The 19,282-nt window shown below is 41.9% G+C and overlaps 1 protein-coding gene across 3 annotated transcripts in view; it reads left to right on the forward strand.

Annotated features, from left to right (window-relative positions):
• The first annotated feature begins 9,287 nt into the window (after positions 1 to 9,287).
• Positions 9,288 to 19,282, forward strand: part of nos1 (nitric oxide synthase 1 (neuronal)) — a 194,548-nt gene continuing 184,553 nt past the window's right edge. For 2 of the 3 annotated variants that reach the window (XM_061903196.1, XM_061903206.1), the window contains exons 1-2: positions 9,289 to 9,500; positions 17,745 to 18,526. In XM_061903196.1, coding sequence (XP_061759180.1) covers positions 17,814 to 18,526 — 713 coding nt within the window. In that variant the 5' untranslated portion in view covers positions 9,289 to 9,500; positions 17,745 to 17,813. Of the gene's footprint in view, positions 9,501 to 17,744; positions 18,527 to 19,282 lie in introns of all 3 variants that reach the window. The other variant, XM_061903187.1, reaches the window with a different exon arrangement.

A 19,282-nucleotide genomic window follows, 5' to 3' on the forward strand; every position in this document is an offset into this window, starting at 1 on the left:
CTGGACTCACACTAATATGTTAGATGCACAATGGACTGGACTCTCACACTATTATTTTAGATCCACTATGGACTGGACTCTCACTATTATTGTCAAGTCAAAGTACAGCGCACACTCCAGGCCTGAAGGGGCAACAGTGAGAGCTGAGGGCTGAACATCTCCACCTGCTTCCAACAGATTAGTATGATTGAGTTCACCTGCTCAGAGCAAATGCTCAAAATGTTTGAGCTTCAGTCAGTTACCCCTGTTAGACTTACTGCTAAGAGGAAGGAAGATGCAACTGATGAGAAAACCAAAGGAAAGACGTGCTTGTTTGGACTGAGGGGAGTGTTTAAAGAAAATAATTTCACTGGAGAAAATGTTTAAAGAAGATAAATTCACTGTTATGATTGTTTAAGTTGTGTGAAAGTAAATTTAAAAAGTTATCAGTGATGTTTCAGTTTATTCTTATAATTAGGATGGATTGTTTAAATTCAATGTGTATTTCTATTATTAAGTGGAAATTAATTTTGGTTGGATTGATTTAAAGGAATGCAAAGCATGGGTAATGATGTATGTTTATGAAAAACTAATGTGTTTTTTTTCTTTTTGGTTAAGGTTATCAACCTATTCTACTATCCAATTATTCAACTATTTTACAATTCAACTAATCTGCTATTCTACAATTCAACTATTCTACAATTTAGCTATTCTACTATCCAACTATTCCACTATTCTAGAATTCAACTATTCTATTTAACTACCGACTATTCGACTATTCATTCAGTTCATCCATTCATTTACACCGATAACCCACTTTATTTGATTGCTTCTAATCAAATATCAATAAATCACGAGGAAAGAGGGTTGAGTTGTCCTTTTGTGTTCTTTTTGAGTCCCACTGGCCCTTTCAAGTGTGGGCACAGCTGCGAAAAAACCTGAATAACTTGACAATTATGTTAGATCCACTATGGACTGGACTCTCACACTATTATGTTAGATCAACTATGGACTGGACTCTCTCTGTTATGTTATATCCACTATGGACTGGACTCCCACTATTATGTTTGATCGACTTTGGACTGGACTCTCATACTATTATGTTAGATCCACTATGGACTGGACTCTCACTATTATGTTAGATCCACTATGGACTGGACACTCACACTATTATGTTAGATCAACTATGGACTGGACTCTCTCTGTTATGTTATATCCACTATGGACTGGACTCTCACTATTATGTTAGATCCACTATGGACTGAACTCTCACACTATTATGTTAGATCCACTATGGACTGGACTCCCACACTATTATGTTAGATCCACTATGGACTGGACTCTCGCTATTATATTAGATCCACTATGGACCGGACTCTCACTATTATGTTAGATCCACTATGGACCGGACTCTCACTATTATGTTAGATCCACTATGGACTGGACACTCACACTATTATGTTAGATCAACTATGGACTGGACTCTCACTATTATGTTAGATCCACTATGGACTGGACTCTCACTATTATGTTAGATCCACTATGGACTGAACTCTCACACTATTATGTTAGATCCACTATGGACTGGACTCCCACACTATTATGTTAGATCCACTATGGACTGGACTCTCGCTATTATATTAGATCCACTATGGACCGGACTCTCACTATTATGTTAGATCCACTATGGACTGGACTCTCTCTGTTATGTTATATCCACTATGGACTGGACTCCCACTATTATGTTAGATCCACCATGGACTGGACTCTCACAATATTATTTTAGATCCACTATGGACTGGACTCTCACACTATTATGTTAGATCCACTAAGGACTGGACTCTTGCTATTATATTAGATCCACTATGGACTGGATTCTCTCTGTTAAATCCACTATGGGCTGGACTTTCACTATTATGTTGGATCCACTATGGACTGGATTCTCTCTGTTATGTTAGATCCACCATGGGCCGAACGCTCACTATTAGGTTGGATCCACTATGGACTGGACTCTCACTATTATGTTAGATCCACTATGGACTGGACTCTCTCTGTTAGATCAACTATGGACTGGACTCTCACTATTATGTTAGATCCACTATGGACTGGACTCTCACTATTATGTTAGATCCACTATGGACTGGACTCTCTCTGTTATGTTAGATCCACTATGGACTGGACTCTCACTATTATGTTAGATCCACTATGGACTGGACTCTCACTATTATGTTAGATCCACCATGGACTGGACTCTCACACTATTATTTTAGATCCACTATGGACTGGACTCTCACTATTATGTTGGATCCACTATGGACTGGACTCTCTCTGTTAGATCCACTATGGACTGGACTCTCACTATTATGTTAGATCCACTATGGACTGGACTCTCTCTGTTATGTTAGATCCACTATGGACTGGACTTTCACTATTATGTTAGATCGACTTTGGACTGGACTCTCATACTATTATGTTAGATCCACCATGGACTGGACTCTCACACTATTATTTTAGATCCACTATGGACTGGACTCTCACTATTATGTTAGATCCACCAATGACTGGACTCTCACACTATTGTTTTAGGTCCACTATGGACTGGACTCTCACACTATTATTTTAGATCCACTATAGACTGGACTCCCACACTATTATGTTAGATCCACTATGGACTGGACTTTCGCTATTGTATTAGATCCACTATGGACTGGATTCTTTCTGTTAGATCCACTCTGGGCTGGACTCTCACACTAATGTTAGATCCACTATGGACTGGTTTCTCTCTGTTAGATCCGCTATGGGTTGGTCTCTCACTATTATGTTAGATCCACTATGGACTGGATTCTCTTTGTTTTGTTAGATCCAGTATGGGCTGAACTCTCACTATTATGTTAGATCCACTATGGACTGGACTCTCTCTGTTAGATCAACTATGGACTGGACTCTCACTATTATGTTAGATCCACTATGGACTGGACTCTCACTATTATGTTAGATCCACTATGGACTGGACTCTCTCTGTTATGTTAGATCCACTATGGACTGGACTCTCTCTGTTATGTTAGATCAACTATGGACTGGACTCTCTCTGTTATGTTATATCCAGTATGGACTGGACTCCCACTATTATGTTCGATCGACTTTGGACTGGACTCTCATACTATTATGTTAGATCCATTATGTACTGGACTCTCACTATTATGTTAGATCCACCATGGACTGGATTCTCTCTGTTAGAACCACTATGGGCTTGACTCTCACTATTATGTTCGATCCACTATGGACTGGATTCTCTCTGTTATGTTAGATCCACTATGGACTGGACTCTCACTATTATGTTAGATCCACTATGGACTGGACTCTCTCTGTTAGGTCAACTATGGACTGGACTCTCACTATTATGTTAGATCCACTATGGACTGGACTCTCACTATTATGTTAGATCGACTTTGGACTGGACTCTCATACTATTATGTTAGATCCACTATGGACTGGTCTCTCACTATTATGTTAGATCCACTATGGACTGGACTCTCTCTGTTATGTTAGATCAACTATGGACTGGACTCTCTCTGTTATGTTATATCCAGTATGGACTGGACTCTCATACTATTATGTTAGATCCATTATGTACTGGACTCTCGCTATTATATTAAATCCACTATGGACTGGATTCTCTCTGTTAGAACCACTATGGGCTTGACTCTCACTATTATGTTAGATCCACTATGGACTGGATTCTCTCTGTTATGTTAGATCCACTATGGACTGGACTCTCACTATTATGTTAGATCCACTATGGACTGGACTCTCTCTGTTAGATCAACTATGGACTGGACTCTCACTATTATGTTAGATCCACTATGGACTGGACTCTCACTATTATGTTAGATCGACTTTGGACTGGACTCTCACTATTATGTTCGATCCACTATGGACTGGACTCTCCCTGTTATGTTAAATCCACTATGGACTGGACTCTCACTATTATGTTAGATCGACTTTGGACTGGACTCTCATACTATTATGTTAGATCCACTATGGACTGGACTCTCACTGTTATGTTAGATCAACTATGGACTGGACTCTCACTATTATGTTAGATCGACTTTGGACTGGACTCTCTCACTATTATGTTAGATCCACTATGGACTGGACTCTCTCTGTTATGTTAGATCAACTCTGGACTGGACTCTCTCTGTTATGTTATATCCAGTATGGACTGGACTCCCACTATTATGTTCGATCGACTTTGGACTGGACTCTCATACTATTATGTTAGATCCATTATGTACTGGACTCTCGCTATTATATTAAATCCACTATGGACTGGATTCTCTCTGTTAGAACCACTATGGGCTTGACTCTCACTATTATGTTAGATCCACTATGGACTGGATTCTCTCTGTTATGTTAGATCCACTATGGACTGGACTCTCACTATTATGTTAGATCCACTATGGACTGGACTCTCTCTGTTAGATCAACTATGGACTGGACTCTCACTATTATGTTAGATCCACTATGGACTGGACTCTCACTATTATGTTAGATCGACTTTGGACTGGACTCTCACTATTATGTTCGATCCACTATGGACTGGACTCTCCCTGTTATGTTAAATCCACTATGGACTGGACTCTCACTATTATGTTAGATCGACTTTGGACTGGACTCTCATACTATTATGTTGGATCCACTATGGACTGGACTCTCACTATTATGTTAGATCCACTATGGACTGGACTCTCACTATTATGTTCGATCCACTATGGACTGGACTCTCCCTGTTATGTTAAATCCACTATGGACTGGACTCTCACTATTATGTTAGATCGACTTTGGACTGGACTCTCATACTATTATGTTAGATCCACTATGGACTGGACTCTCACTATTATGTTAGATCGACTTTGGACTGGACTCTCACTATTATGTTCGATCCACTATGGACTGGACTCTCCCTGTTATGTTAAATCCACTATGGACTGGACTCTCACTATTATGTTAGATCGACTTTGGACTGGACTCTCATACTATTATGTTAGATCCACTATGGACTGGACTCTCTCTGTTATGTTAGATCAACTATGGACTGGACTCTCTCTGTTATGTTATATCCAGTATGGACTGGACTCCCACTATTATGTTCGATCGACTTTGGACTGGACTCTCATACTATTATGTTAGATCCATTATGTACTGGACTCTCGCTATTATATTAAATCCACTATGGACTGGATTCTCTCTGTTAGAACCACTATGGGCTTGACTCTCACTATTATGTTAGATCCACTATGGACTGGATTCTCTCTGTTATGTTAGATCCACTATGGACTGGACTCTCACTATTATGTTAGATCCACTATGGACTGGACTCTCTCTGTTAGATCAACTATGGACTGGACTCTCACTATTATGTTAGATCCACTATGGACTGGACTCTCACTATTATGTTAGATCGACTTTGGACTGGACTCTCACTATTATGTTCGATCCAGTATGGACTGGACTCTCCCTGTTATGTTAAATCCACTATGGACTGGACTCTCACTATTATGTTAGATCGACTTTGGACTGGACTCTCATACTATTATGTTGGATCCACTATGGACTGGACTCTCACTATTATGTTAGATCCACTATGGACTGGACTCTCACTATTATGTTCGATCCACTATGGACTGGACTCTCCCTGTTATGTTAAATCCACTATGGACTGGACTCTCACTATTATGTTAGATCGACTTTGGACTGGACTCTCATACTATTATGTTAGATCCACTATGGACTGGACTCTCACTATTATGTTAGATCGACTTTGGACTGGACTCTCACTATTATGTTCGATCCACTATGGACTGGACTCTCCCTGTTATGTTAAATCCACTATGGACTGGACTCTCACTATTATGTTGGATCGACTTTGGACTGGACTCTCATACTATTATGTTAGATCCACTATGGACTGGACTCTCTCTGTTATGTTAGATCAACTATGGACTGGACTCTCTCTGTTATGTTATATCCAGTATGGACTGGACTCCCACTATTATGTTCGATCGACTTTGGACTGGACTCTCATACTATTATGTTAGATCCATTATGTACTGGACTCTCGCTATTATATTAAATCCACTATGGACTGGATTCTCTCTGTTAGAACCACTATGGGCTTGACTCTCACTATTATGTTAGATCCACTATGGACTGGATTCTCTCTGTTATGTTAGATCCACTATGGACTGGACTCTCACTATTATGTTAGATCCACTATGGACTGGACTCTCTCTGTTAGATCAACTATGGACTGGACTCTCACTATTATGTTAGATCCACTATGGACTGGACTCTCACTATTATGTTAGATCGACTTTGGACTGGACTCTCACTATTATGTTCGATCCACTATGGACTGGACTCTCACTATTATGTTAGATCGACTTTGGACTGGACTCTCACTATTATGTTCGATCCACTATGGACTGGACTCTCCCTGTTATGTTAAATCCACTATGGACTGGACTCTCACTATTATGTTAGATCGACTTTGGACTGGACTCTCATACTATTATGTTAGATCCACTATGGACTGGACTCTCACTATTATGTTAGATCCACTATGGACTGGACTCTCACTATTATGTTCGATCCACTATGGACTGGACTCTCCCTGTTATGTTAAATCCACTATGGACTGGACTCTCACTATTATGTTAGATCGACTTTGGACTGGACTCTCATACTATTATGTTAGATCCACTATGGACTGGACTCTCACTATTATGTTAGATCCACTATGGACTGGACTCTCACTATTATGTTTGATCCACTATGGACTGGACTCTCACTATTATGTTAGATCCACTATGGACTGGACTGTCTCTGTTATTTTAGATCCACTATGGACTGGACTCTCACTATTATGTTAGATCGACTTTGGACTGGACTCTCATACTATTATGTTAGATCCACTATGGACTGGACTCTCACATTATGTTGGATCCACTATGGACTGAACTCTCACACTATTATGTTGGATCAACAATGGACTGGACTCTCACACTATTATTTTAGATCCACTATGGACTGAACTCCCACACTATTATGTTAGATCCACTATGGACTGGACTCTCCCTGTTATGTTAAATCCACTATGGACTGGACTCTCACTATTATGTTAGATCGACTTTGGACTGGACTCTCATACTATTATGTTAGATCCACTATGGACTGGACTCTCACTATTATGTTAGATCCACTATGGACTGGACTCTCACTATTATGTTTGATCCACTATGGACTGGACTCTCACTATTATGTTAGATCCACTATGGACTGGACTGTCTCTGTTATTTTAGATCCACTATGGACTGGACTCTCACTATTATGTTAGATCGACTTTGGACTGGACTCTCATACTATTATGTTAGATCCACTATGGACTGGACTCTCACACTATTAGTCTAGATCCACTATGGACTGGACTCTCACACTATTATTTTAGATCCACTATGGACTGGACTCCCACACTATTATATTAGATCCACTATGGACCGGACTCTCTCTGTTATGTTATATCCACTATGGACTGGACTCCCACTATTATGTTCGATCGACTTTGGACTGGACTCTCACTATTATGTTAGATCCACCATGGACTGGACTCTCACACTATTATTTTAGATCCACTATGGACTGGACTCTCACACTATTATTTTAGATCCACTATGGACTGGACTCCCACACTATTATGTTAGATCCACTATGGACTGGACTCTCGCTCTTATATTAAATCCACTATGGACTGGATTCTCTCTGTTAGATCCACTATGGGCTGGACTCTCACTATTATGTTAGATCCACTATGGACTGGATTCTCTCTGTTATGTTAGATCCACTATGGGCCGAACTCTCACTATTAGGTTAGATCCACTATGGACTGGACTCTCACTATTATGTTAGATCCACTATGGACTGGACTCTCTCTGTTAGATCAACTATGGACTGGACTCTCACTATTATGTTAGATCCACTATGGACTGGACTCCCTCTGTTATGTTAGATCCACTATGGACCGGACTCTCACTATTATGTTAGATCGACTTTGGACTGGACTCTCATACTATTATGTTAGATCCACTATGGACTGGACTCTCACTATTATGTTAGATCCACTATGGACTGGACTCTCTCTGTTAGATCAACTATGGACTGGACTCTCACTATTATGTTAGATCCGCTATGGACTGGACTCTCACACTATTATTTTAGATCCACTATGGACTGGACTCCCACACATTTATTTTAGATCCACTATGGACTGGACTCCCACACTATTATGTTAGATCAACTATGGACTGGACTCTCACTATTATGTTAAACCCTTCAGATATTGATGTCAGTTTTTGATACAGTGCCGTCTGAGAGATCGAAGGTCACGGTCATTCAATGTTGGTTCCCGGCCATGCCGCTTATGTGGAGGGATTTCTCCTGATTCTCTGAACCTTTTGATGATATTATGGACCGTAGATGTTGAAATCCCTAAATGTCTTGCAATTGCACTTTGAGAAATGTTCTTAAACTGTTTGACTATTTGCTCATGCGATTGTGGACAAAGGGGTGTACCTCGCCCCATCCTTTCTTGTGAAAGACTGAGCATTTTTTGGGAAGCTGTTTTTATACCCAATCATGGCACCCACCTGTTGCCAATTAGCCTGCACACCTGTGGGATGTGCCCAATAAGTGTTTGACTATTCCTCAACTTTATCAGTATTTACTGCCACCGTTCCCAACTTCTTTGTCACGTGTTGCTGGCATCAGTTTGAACATCAATTATGTTGTCTTTGTAACGTATTCAACTGAATATGGGTTGAAAATTATTTGAAACTCATTGTATTCCGTTTATATTTACATCTAACACGATTTCCCAACTCATATGGAAACGGGGTCTGTATGTGTCCTGTGGGTTACATTGCAGTGGTCTACAACCGTGCAGTTGTAGTTTCAAGTCGGTTCAGCAGCGCTCACGGGATTGACCCTCCATCTTCTATCTCTCTCTCTCTCTCTCTCTCCCCCTCTCTCTCTCTCTCTCTCTCTCTCTCTCTCTCACTCTCTCTCTCGCAGGGATCTGCAGCCGGAGGGGGACGCTCAAAGGACAAGGAGCCTCCCTGCTGCAAGCTGAGAGATGACGACAGGCACCGGAGCCCCCTCCACGCGTCCCCCCCCTTCCCCATCCCCTCCCCCAAGTGAATGGCCGCGCGCGGCTCTCTCTCGCGTCGCCGCGCACTTAAAAGGCGGCCCGTGTGCGCGCCAAGTCACAAGCGTGCCTCCACAGAGGCAGAGCGCACCAACCTCTGCCTGGACACTTTTTTTCCTCCCCCCCTCCCTCTACTTCCATCGGGAGGGATGAACGCCGAGTGCCGCTGAGGAGCGCAGGAGTTTGACACCCAAGTTTTTTTTTTTTTATATTGTGCACCGCGTTTGGCGCGTCCGCCATCCAAGCCTCGTCGTTCTCGGGGGTGAGTTGTTTTTTTATTTTTTATTATTGTTGTTGTTGTTTTGCGTCTTGTTTTCCGTGCCAATCGGCGTGCGTGCGCCAAAGTGCAAGGTGCCAACTCGTGCACATCCACAGTCGGTATTTTTAGCCTCTGGAACTTGTTGCTGTGTGAAATGATCCTTATTTATTTGACAAGGATTTTTATTTCTATGCATGGCAACTTCCATCCATCCATTTCCTACCGCTTATTCCCTTTGGGGTCGCGGGGGTGCTGGTGCCTATCTCAGCTACAAGCGGGCGGAAGGCGGTGTACACCCTGGACAAGTCGCCACCTCATCACAGGCATGGCAACTTTTCAAACGTAATTTGGGAAACAAAATCCAATCAAATCAAAATAATAATAATTAAAAAAACCTGTCTATTTTAGCTTCCAGTCATACGTTTTGTCCAATAGCTCTTATACGTCAATTTTAGGACCAAAATATCCATCCATCCATCCATCCATCCATTTTTTACCGTTTATTCCGTTTAGGCTTGCGGTGGGCGCTGGTGCCTATCTTAGCTACAATAGGGCGGAAGGCGGCGTACACCCTGGACAAGTCGCTACCTCATCGCAGGCATGGCAACTTCTCAAACGTAATTTGGGAAAAAAAATCCAATCAAATCTAAATAATTATTATAAAAAAACTGTCTATTTCAGCTTCCAGTCATACATTTAGTCCAATAGAACTTATATGTCAATTTTAGGACCAAAATATCCATCCATCCATCTATTTTCTACCGCTTATTCCCTTTGGGGTTGCGGGGGGCGCTGGTTCCTATCTCAGCTACAATCGGGCGGAAGGCGGTGTACACCCTGGACAAGTCGCCCCCTCATCGCAGGCATGGCAACTTTTTCAGACGTAATTTGGGAAACAAAATGTAATCAAATCAAAATTATTATAAAAAAAAAAAACTATTTCAGCTTCAAGTCATACATTTAGTCCAATAGCTCTTATGTCAATTTTAGAACAAAAATACCCATCCATCCATTTTCTACCGCTTATTCCTTTTGGGGTCGTGGGGCGTGCTGGTGCCTATCTCAGCTTCAATCGGACGGAAGGCGGAGTGCACCCTGGACAAGTCGACACCTCATCGCAGAGGACCAAAATAAATAAATGAAATTATGTGAAAAAAAATGTTTTGTGATTTGGGAATTGGTTTTGCTTTGAGTGTCTTTTTTATACCAAATGCACATTATTTGTAAAAAATCATGTCAGGCAAGGGCCGGGAACGTTTTTGGCTGAGAGCAATACAAGCCAAATATTTAAAAAAGTATTTCCGTGAGAGCCATATGCCGTATTTTTCGGATTATAAGTTGCACCAGACGAAAATGCATAATAAAGAAGGAAAAAAACATATTTACGTCGCACTGGAGTTAAGTCGCATTTTTGGGGGAAATTTATTTGATAAAATCCAACAGCAAGAATAGACATTTGACAGGCAATTTAAAATAAAGAATAGTGAACAACAGGCTGAATAAGTGTACGTTATATGAGGCATAAATAACCAACTGAGAAGGTGCCTGGTATGTTAACGTGACATATTATGGTAAGAGTCATTCAAAAACCTATAACATATAGAACATGATATACGTTTACCGAACAATCTGTCACTCCTAATCGATAAATCCCATGAAATATTCTTCCTCAATGTCGCTTCTAAACAACTCTGCCAACTCCAAAGGTATGCGCCGCTTCCTCTTGTCGTTTTCTGCTGCATATTTCACTACGTCCAGCTTGTAATCTGCAGTACATGATTTCCTTTTCGGTGCCATTTTTGTTCAGCCCTTCTCAGTTGTTATAAGTTACCGATGAAATTATCCATTTTAATAGCTATGGCAGTAGCATATAGCAGTTAGCATTCCACGGCCATGACCCTCCCCCTCCGAATTCTTATTGGTTGACGTGTGTGTGATGATTGCTGACATTTTCTTGGTCTCTTCCGCGAATTAGATAAATAATATTATTTGATATTTTACGCTAATGTGTTAATTTTACACACAAGTCACTCCGGAGTATATGTCGCACCAAAATATGAAAATAAACTGCGACTTATAGTCTGAAAAATACAGTAGTATTTCTTTTAACACTGAATACAACTAAATGAGGGCATTTTTAAGTACGACCAACTAGGGCTGGGCGATATAGCCTTATACGATATACGATATATATTACGATATTTTGCCTTGGCCTTGAATGAACACTTGATGCATATAATCACAACAGTATGATGATTCTATGTGTCTACATTAAAACATTCTTCTTCATACTGCATTCATATATGTTACTTTTAAACTTTCATGCAGAGGGAAATCACAACTAAGTCAATAGACCAAAAGTGTATTTATTAGTTAAGCAATGGCAAAAACATTCAAGTCATTTCCAAAACATAAAGTGCAAGATTGTCAGAGACATTTTAAGTGTCAAACAAAAATGAGCTGCATAATAGGAAATCAAATAGTATTCGTCCTTTACAATGTGGTAGGTTACGAGGAACATTATGAAATTCTCTTCATTCTCTAGCGAGTGACTTTTCAAATGATGCTCCATATTAGCAGTAATGCTACTTTTTATATCAACGCTTTTGCCCCACACTTGGAGCCGAACTACCGCCAGACGATGGACCCCCTTCTGTTTTTATTGGGAATTAAGTCTTCCTTCATTTGTTTCCAGATCCGCATCTTCTTTCTCTCGAATTCCCACTCGTACGGCTACGTTAGCAGCTAACGTAGCCCAGTCTGCTACCTCTCTGCTGGGCGAGGGCGGACACGTATGTGACATATGACGTGACAGTATGTGACGTATGTAAGAATGTGCGCCTGCTTGTCTGTGAGAATGAGAGACTGGAAAGCGTGATAAGAGCCTGAATGCCCGCAGCTAAAAGCAACTGCGTGAGAACGTATACTCGAATATTACGATATAGTCATTTTCTATATCGCACAGCGACAAACCCGCGACATACCGTATATATCGATATATCGCCCAGCCCTAAGACCAACATTTTTAGATTATGGTAAGTCTCTTATTCTTTTTTAATAACATTGTTATTCTGAAGCTAACCAACAATATATAAAATACTTCTTACCATTAATGTGACTTCTTGATCAGGTGCGGTAGAAACCAGATAGATGGATTAAAAATCATGAGAATGTTTTATATTTTGAATGTTATTTTTGACACCGTGATTACTAGCGGAATTATTCATTACTTACCGTGTTAAGCAATGTAAGCTCAGATTTATCTGAGGGCCAGATGCAGTCATTAAAAGAGCCACATCTGGCTCTCGAGCCTTAGGTTTCCTACACCTGATGTAAGGAAATGATACATATAATGCATGATGACGAAAGTGATAGTGATAATGTTGTATATGTCATGGTCGTGTGATGGGTGATGAGCCAAGGAGACACCAAGAGGAATCATCAAACAAAAAGCTTTATTTTGTTTCAGCGAGCCTCGGACTAGAACTGAAGCTCTAGGAGAAGTGCCAAATCTCTTTATTCGGCCGTCCAGTCGGAACACTGTGTTTAAATACCATTTCTTGCAGAGCCTCTCTCCTTGTGGGCCAAATCTTGGTGGCGGACAGTCTGCATAACACTCAGTTTATTTACTTAACTCGTCAACCTGAGATCGATTTCTGTCAAACATCTTAGTTTTTTTAATAGTAAAACTGAAATATGCAGTATTTAGTCATTAGAGCCCTAAAAGATCATTAATGCAGGACACCATTGATTTTAATTCTTTATTATTTTTGAGTAATCACAGTGAAAAGATAGATAAAATACCACTAAATATATTTGGGATCCAAAAGGTGCCCCACTCAGAAAGTGATACACTTTTATTAGGTTTTTTTTTTTAAACTTTCAACACTTAAGTTACGAGATCAACTTCAGATGTATCTGTTGATTTTACGTTTTAACTATTATTTGGTTTGTTTTATGCTCTTTAATCAAAGAAAACTTGGTTTTTATATGGCAAATGCACAATATATGCAATATTTACCACATACAATATGTTAAAGTGAAACTTTTGAACTAATTGGAGCTTTGAAAATAATTCATTGTTACATGGATTTTTTTGTCATTATTTTTTGTTTTGAGCATTGGCAAAAAAATAAAAAATAAATAATTGATTGATTGAAACTTGAAATTAGTAGATTGCACAGTACAGTACATATTCCGTACAATTGACCACTAAATGGTAACACCCGAATAAGTTTTTCAACTTGTTTAAGTCGAGGTCCACGTTAATCCATTCATGGTAAAAATGTTTTTTACATGGTAAAATAAACACAAAAGAAAAAAAAACAGCCTGCATGGCAGCTTTGTGTCAACATTGCAACTTTTTCTCATAGATTTCACCTCATTCCAATATTTTTAATGTCCTTTTTTATTTTTGCAATAGCATTTCCAGAATGTGTGGCGGGCCGGTAAGCAATTAGCTGCGGGCCGCAAATGGCCCCCGGGCCGCACTTTGGACATCCCTGGAGTACAGTCATATGGTTCAAACGAGCCCCATACTGTATATATATATATATATATATTTACATTGAGAAAAAAAATTTGCGTTATTTCGTTCATTTCCATGGTGACACCAGAAAACACGCTTCCCCATCAATATTCACATCATTCATTGGTCATCTCTCACCTCAGTGGGGTGCTTTCACATAGATGGGAAGGAATGAAGTTATTCCTGTGCCTTAGGACACTTGAGTCGTTGATGAAAGGGAGCCGCTCGCACTTCCCCCCGCCCCCTAATGCCACAAACTCACCCGAACTACCCCTTCAAAGATTGGGGAATGGGTATGCAAAGTGAGGAGCGACGAGGGTTACCTTTTATTGAAGATCAGCCCTAGCGTCAAGGTCGGCGTATGGCTGTTTTTTGTGGTAAGAAGTGGTAAAGGCAGAGCGCTGTCCTTGGTGCTCGATGCGTGGCCACAGTAGCCTCAGCTGTGTCTTTTGTGTAATTTGCTTCTTTTCTTTTTTTTTGTGGCGCTATACGTTCCATGTGACACCGCCCACACGGCCAGATGCAAGTTGGCCTCTCTGGCAGACTCGGCGTCACTGAGAATGCGCTTTCCCTTTCCTCGTTGCGTTGCGAGCTTAAAGCACCGAGACGAAGCATAGGAGGCTGAGGATTTTTTTTTTGTGGGACAGCAGCAATCCAAGTCTTTCCATTTTTAGTTTAATTTTTTGCTCGGTAAATTTAGTCTAGCCTTCGGTCTTGGGCTTGAGTTGAGCAGACATAAGCCATCAAGTCAGTGTAACAAGTAAAAGGTTGCGCTTATTGATGTAACGCTACACCGTGAACACAGATCTGCTTTAAGGTCACGCTTGCATTTATTTTTGGGTACAGTAGGAGCATGTAAAACATAAAACTGCTTAGCGTCTGTGTAAACCAGGTCTGGACAATTATGTTTGACTCGAGGGGCCACATTTAGAGAAAAAAAAAAATGTGCCCGGGGGCCGGTATATCTATTTTCAGGAAAACTACAAACCCCGTTTCCATATGAGTTGGGAAATTTTGTTAGATGTAAATATAAACGGAATACAGTGATTTGCAAATCATTTTCAACCCATATTCAGTTGAATAATAGGGACGGCGTGGCGCAGTGGGGAGAGTGGCCGTGCGCAACCCGAGCGTCCCTGGTTCAATTCCCACCTAGTACCAACCTCGTCACGTCCGTTGTGTCCTGAGCAAGACACTTCACCCTTGCTCCTGATGGGTGCTGGTTGGCGCCTTGCATGGCAGCTCCCTCCATCAGTGTGTGAATATGTGTGTGAATGGGTAAATGTGGAAGTAGTGTCAAAGCGCTTTGAGTACCTTGAAGGTAGAAAAGCGCTATATAAGTACAACCCATTTATTTATCATTTAATATGCTGCAAACACAACATATTTGATGTTCAAACTGATAAACATTTTTTTTTTTTGCAAATAATCATTAACTTTAGAATTTGATGCCAGAAACATAAATACATGATAAATGGGTTGTACTTGTACATGTGACAAAGAAGTTGGGAAACGTGAAGATAAATACTTATAAAGTTGAGGAATGCCAATCAAAAACTTATTTGGAACATCCCACGGGTGTGCAGGCTAATTGGGACCAGGTGGGTGCCATGATTGGGTATAAAAACAGCTTCCCAAGAAAATCTCAGTCTTTCAGAAGAAAGGATGGGGCGAGGTACACCCCTTTGTCCACAACTTTGTGAGCAAATAGTCAAACAGTTTAAGAATAACGTTTCTCAAAGTGCATTTGCAAGAAATTTAGGGATTTCAACATCTACGGTCCATAATATCATCAAAAGGTTTAGAGAATCTGGAGAAATCACTCCACGTAAGCGGTATGGCCAGAAACTAACGTTTAATGACCGTGACCTTCGATCCCTCAGACGACACTGTATTAAAAAAAAATAGACATCAATCTCTAAAAGGATATCACCACATGGGCTCAGGAACACTTCAGAAAACCACTGTCACTAAATACAGTCTGTCGCTACATCTGTAAGTGCAAGTTAAAGTGCTACTATGCAAAGCAAAAGCCATTTATCAACAACATCCAGAAACGCCGCCGGCTTCTCTAGACCCGAGATCATTTAAGATGGACTGATGCAAAGTGGAAAAGTGTTCTGTGGTCTGACGAGTCAACATTTCAAATAGTTTTTGGAAATATTCGATATTGTGTCATCTGGACCAAAGGGGAAGCGAACCATCCAGACTGTTACCGACGCAAAGTTCAAAATCTAGCATTTGTGATGGTATGGGGGTGCATTAGTGCCCAAGGCATGGGTAACTTACACATCTGTGAAGGCACCATTAATGCTGAAAGGTACATACGGGTTTTGGAACAACATATGCTGCCATCCAAGCGCCGTCTTTTTCAAGGACGCCCCTGCTTTTTTCAGCAAGACAATGCCAAGTCACATTCCGCACGTGTTACAACAGCGTGGCTTTGTAAAAAAAGAGTGCGGGTACTTTCCTGGCCCGCCTGCATTCCAGACCTGTCTCCCATCGAAAATGTGTGGCGCATTATGAAGTGTAAAATACGACAGCGGAGATCCCGGACTGTTGAACGACTGAAGCTCTACATAAAACAAGAACAGGAAAGAATTCCACTTTCAAAGCTTCAATAATTAGTTTTCTCAGTTCCCAAACGATTATTGAGTGTTGTTAAAAGAAAAGGTGATGTAACACAGTGGTGAACATGCCCTTTTCCAACTACTTTGACACGTGTTGCAGCCATGAAATTCTAAGTTAATTATTATTTGCCCAAAAAAATTGTCTATGAGTTTGATCAGCAAATATTTTGTCTTCGTAGTGCGTTCAATTGAATATTGTATTCCGTTTATATTTACATCTAACACAATTTCCCAACTCATATGGAAAGGGGTTTTGTATTATTATTAATACTTAACGGTATAACCAGAATATTCAAGTCAGTCCAGCAGCAAATCTTCAGCACATAAATGAAGGTATCATGCAAATGTAGCCCAAAGTAAGTGATCAAACCCTGCCAAGAATCTACCTGAATGGTTTGATGAGCATGGATGTGATGTGAATCACATGCTCCGGGCCTCAATCACTCGACTGAACCTGATCTGACTTGACACCGGAGTGACTTAAGGGGCTGCGCGGCGCTCCCCCGTAGCCACAGTGCAGGGAATATAATATCAAGAAGCATTCAACCCCCCGTGTGACTCCTTCTTACCCTTCTGTAGGCGTGGCCTCTGCAGTGTAGGAGTAAAATGCCAAACTTTGTAGACAGAACAAAGCCGGCGATGGCCATGAGATTTGATGCCGGAATGTTTGGAAGTGTTTTGAGTAAGATGGGAACATACCGCAGTGTTTATGCAAATAAGCTGAGCGTGTGTTTCCAAAATGCTCTATTGTGTACTATCTCCATTTTATACATATACACTGTAGCTCTGCATTTGTCCAACGTTTATATATACGTAGGGAGAAGTACAGAGCACCAATAAGCCTTAAAGGCACTGCCCTTGCATGCCGGTCCAATCACATAATATCTACGGCTTTTCACACACACAAGTGAATGCAAGCATACTTGGTCAACAGACATATGACTGTACATAGATGTTTATATACTTATATCACATGGTGATGGTTTACAACTTCTTAATACAATGTTTAGTGCAGGTTAACTATCTTACTAAAGCCATTTCCTGCTAATTGAATAAACTGTTTGCTCTTCTCCCTGTCTTGCTTTTCAGAAACTCTCTGGGGGCCCACACCAGTCGCGCACGCACGCACGCACGCACGCACGCACGTAGACCGGCACCATGCAGGAGTCCGAGGCAACGGTGTGCCAGCTGCAGCCCAACATAATCTCGGTGCGTCTTTTCAAGAAGAAGGTGGGCGGCCTGGGCTTTCTGGTCAAGCAGAGGGTCTCCAAGCCGCCCGTCATTGTGTCGGACTTAATCCGGGGCGGCGCCGCCGAGGAGTGCGGCCTGGTGCAGGTGGGCGACATCGTGCTGGCCGTCAACAACAAGCCTCTGGTGGACCTGTCCTACGAGCGCGCCTTGGAGACGCTGAAGAACGTCCTACCTGAGAGCTACGCCGTGCTCATCCTCCGCGGGCCCGAGGGATTCACCACTCACCTGGAGACCACCCTGTCTGGAGATGGCCGCCAACGCACCGTGCGGGTCACCAGGCCCGCCTTTCCGGTCTCTAAGTCCTACGAGCACTGCAGCCCCTTTGGCCCCGTGCAGCAGCAGCAGGCCAACAAGGAGCCTCAGCTGAGGGCCATAGAGAACCTCTCTTCGCCGTCCATAACGCAATCGCTGCTGCAGAGGGGCGGCGTCCCAGCCCAGGACCCCCTGCTCATGAGGGATGGCAGCCGAGGTGGCCTCCTGTGTAATGGGCTGGAGGAGAACAACGACTTGTTGAATGAAATAGAGCCGGTGCTGCGGCTTATCCGGGGCGCCAAAAAGGAGCTCAACGGTGACGGCCAGAGGAACGCGGCGCGGCGGGATGCAGAAATTCAAGTGGCCTGGTGAGTAGTCGCGTGACGCTCATCCTATTGCTCATTTCCCAAGTGTTCAAAGTGAAGAAATTACTGTGCTGGACTTAAGGGCTGAACCACAATGACATTTCAAAACCTGAAATGTGTTTAAAACCAGTGTTTGATCTACACACGATGAACGGTGGGATGTTGGCGAGGGTAAACAACTGTATTCTTCCACCCCCGGCACGCACTGTAACTGGTTCTGGAGCCAGTCTCATATTTACGAACCAAACTGCTAACCTCCCTGAACAATCAGTGTCAGAGCTTGGTCCGCATTGCCGGCAGTAAGTCGGACTTCGTTCCCAGTGAGGGTTGGACTCCGCCAAGGCTGCCCTTTGTCACTCATTCTGTTCATAACTTTTATGAAGAGAATTTCTAGGCGCAGTCAAGGCGTTGAGGGGATCTGGTTTGGTACCTGCAGGATTAGGTCTCTGCTTTTTTGCAGATGACGTGGTCCTGATGGCTTCATCTGGCCAGGATCTTCAGCTCTCACTGGATCGGTTCGCAGCAGAGTGTGAAGCGACTTGGAACCCCATACGCTCTCTGAGTATGGGGTATCGGACTGATCGGTCTGGTTGTGGTAGTCCGCTCCCTGTACGATCAGTGTCAGAGCTTGGTCCACATTGCCGGCAGTAAGTCTGACACGTTTCCAGTGAGGGTTGTACTCCGCCAAGGCTGCCTTTTGTCACCTATTCTGTTCATAACTTTTATGGACAGAATTTCTAGGCGCAGTTAGGGTGTTGA

The sequence above is a fragment of the Nerophis ophidion genome, linkage group LG01 (assembly GCF_033978795.1).
Source record: "Nerophis ophidion isolate RoL-2023_Sa linkage group LG01, RoL_Noph_v1.0, whole genome shotgun sequence".
NCBI lineage: Eukaryota > Metazoa > Chordata > Actinopteri > Syngnathiformes > Syngnathidae > Nerophis > Nerophis ophidion.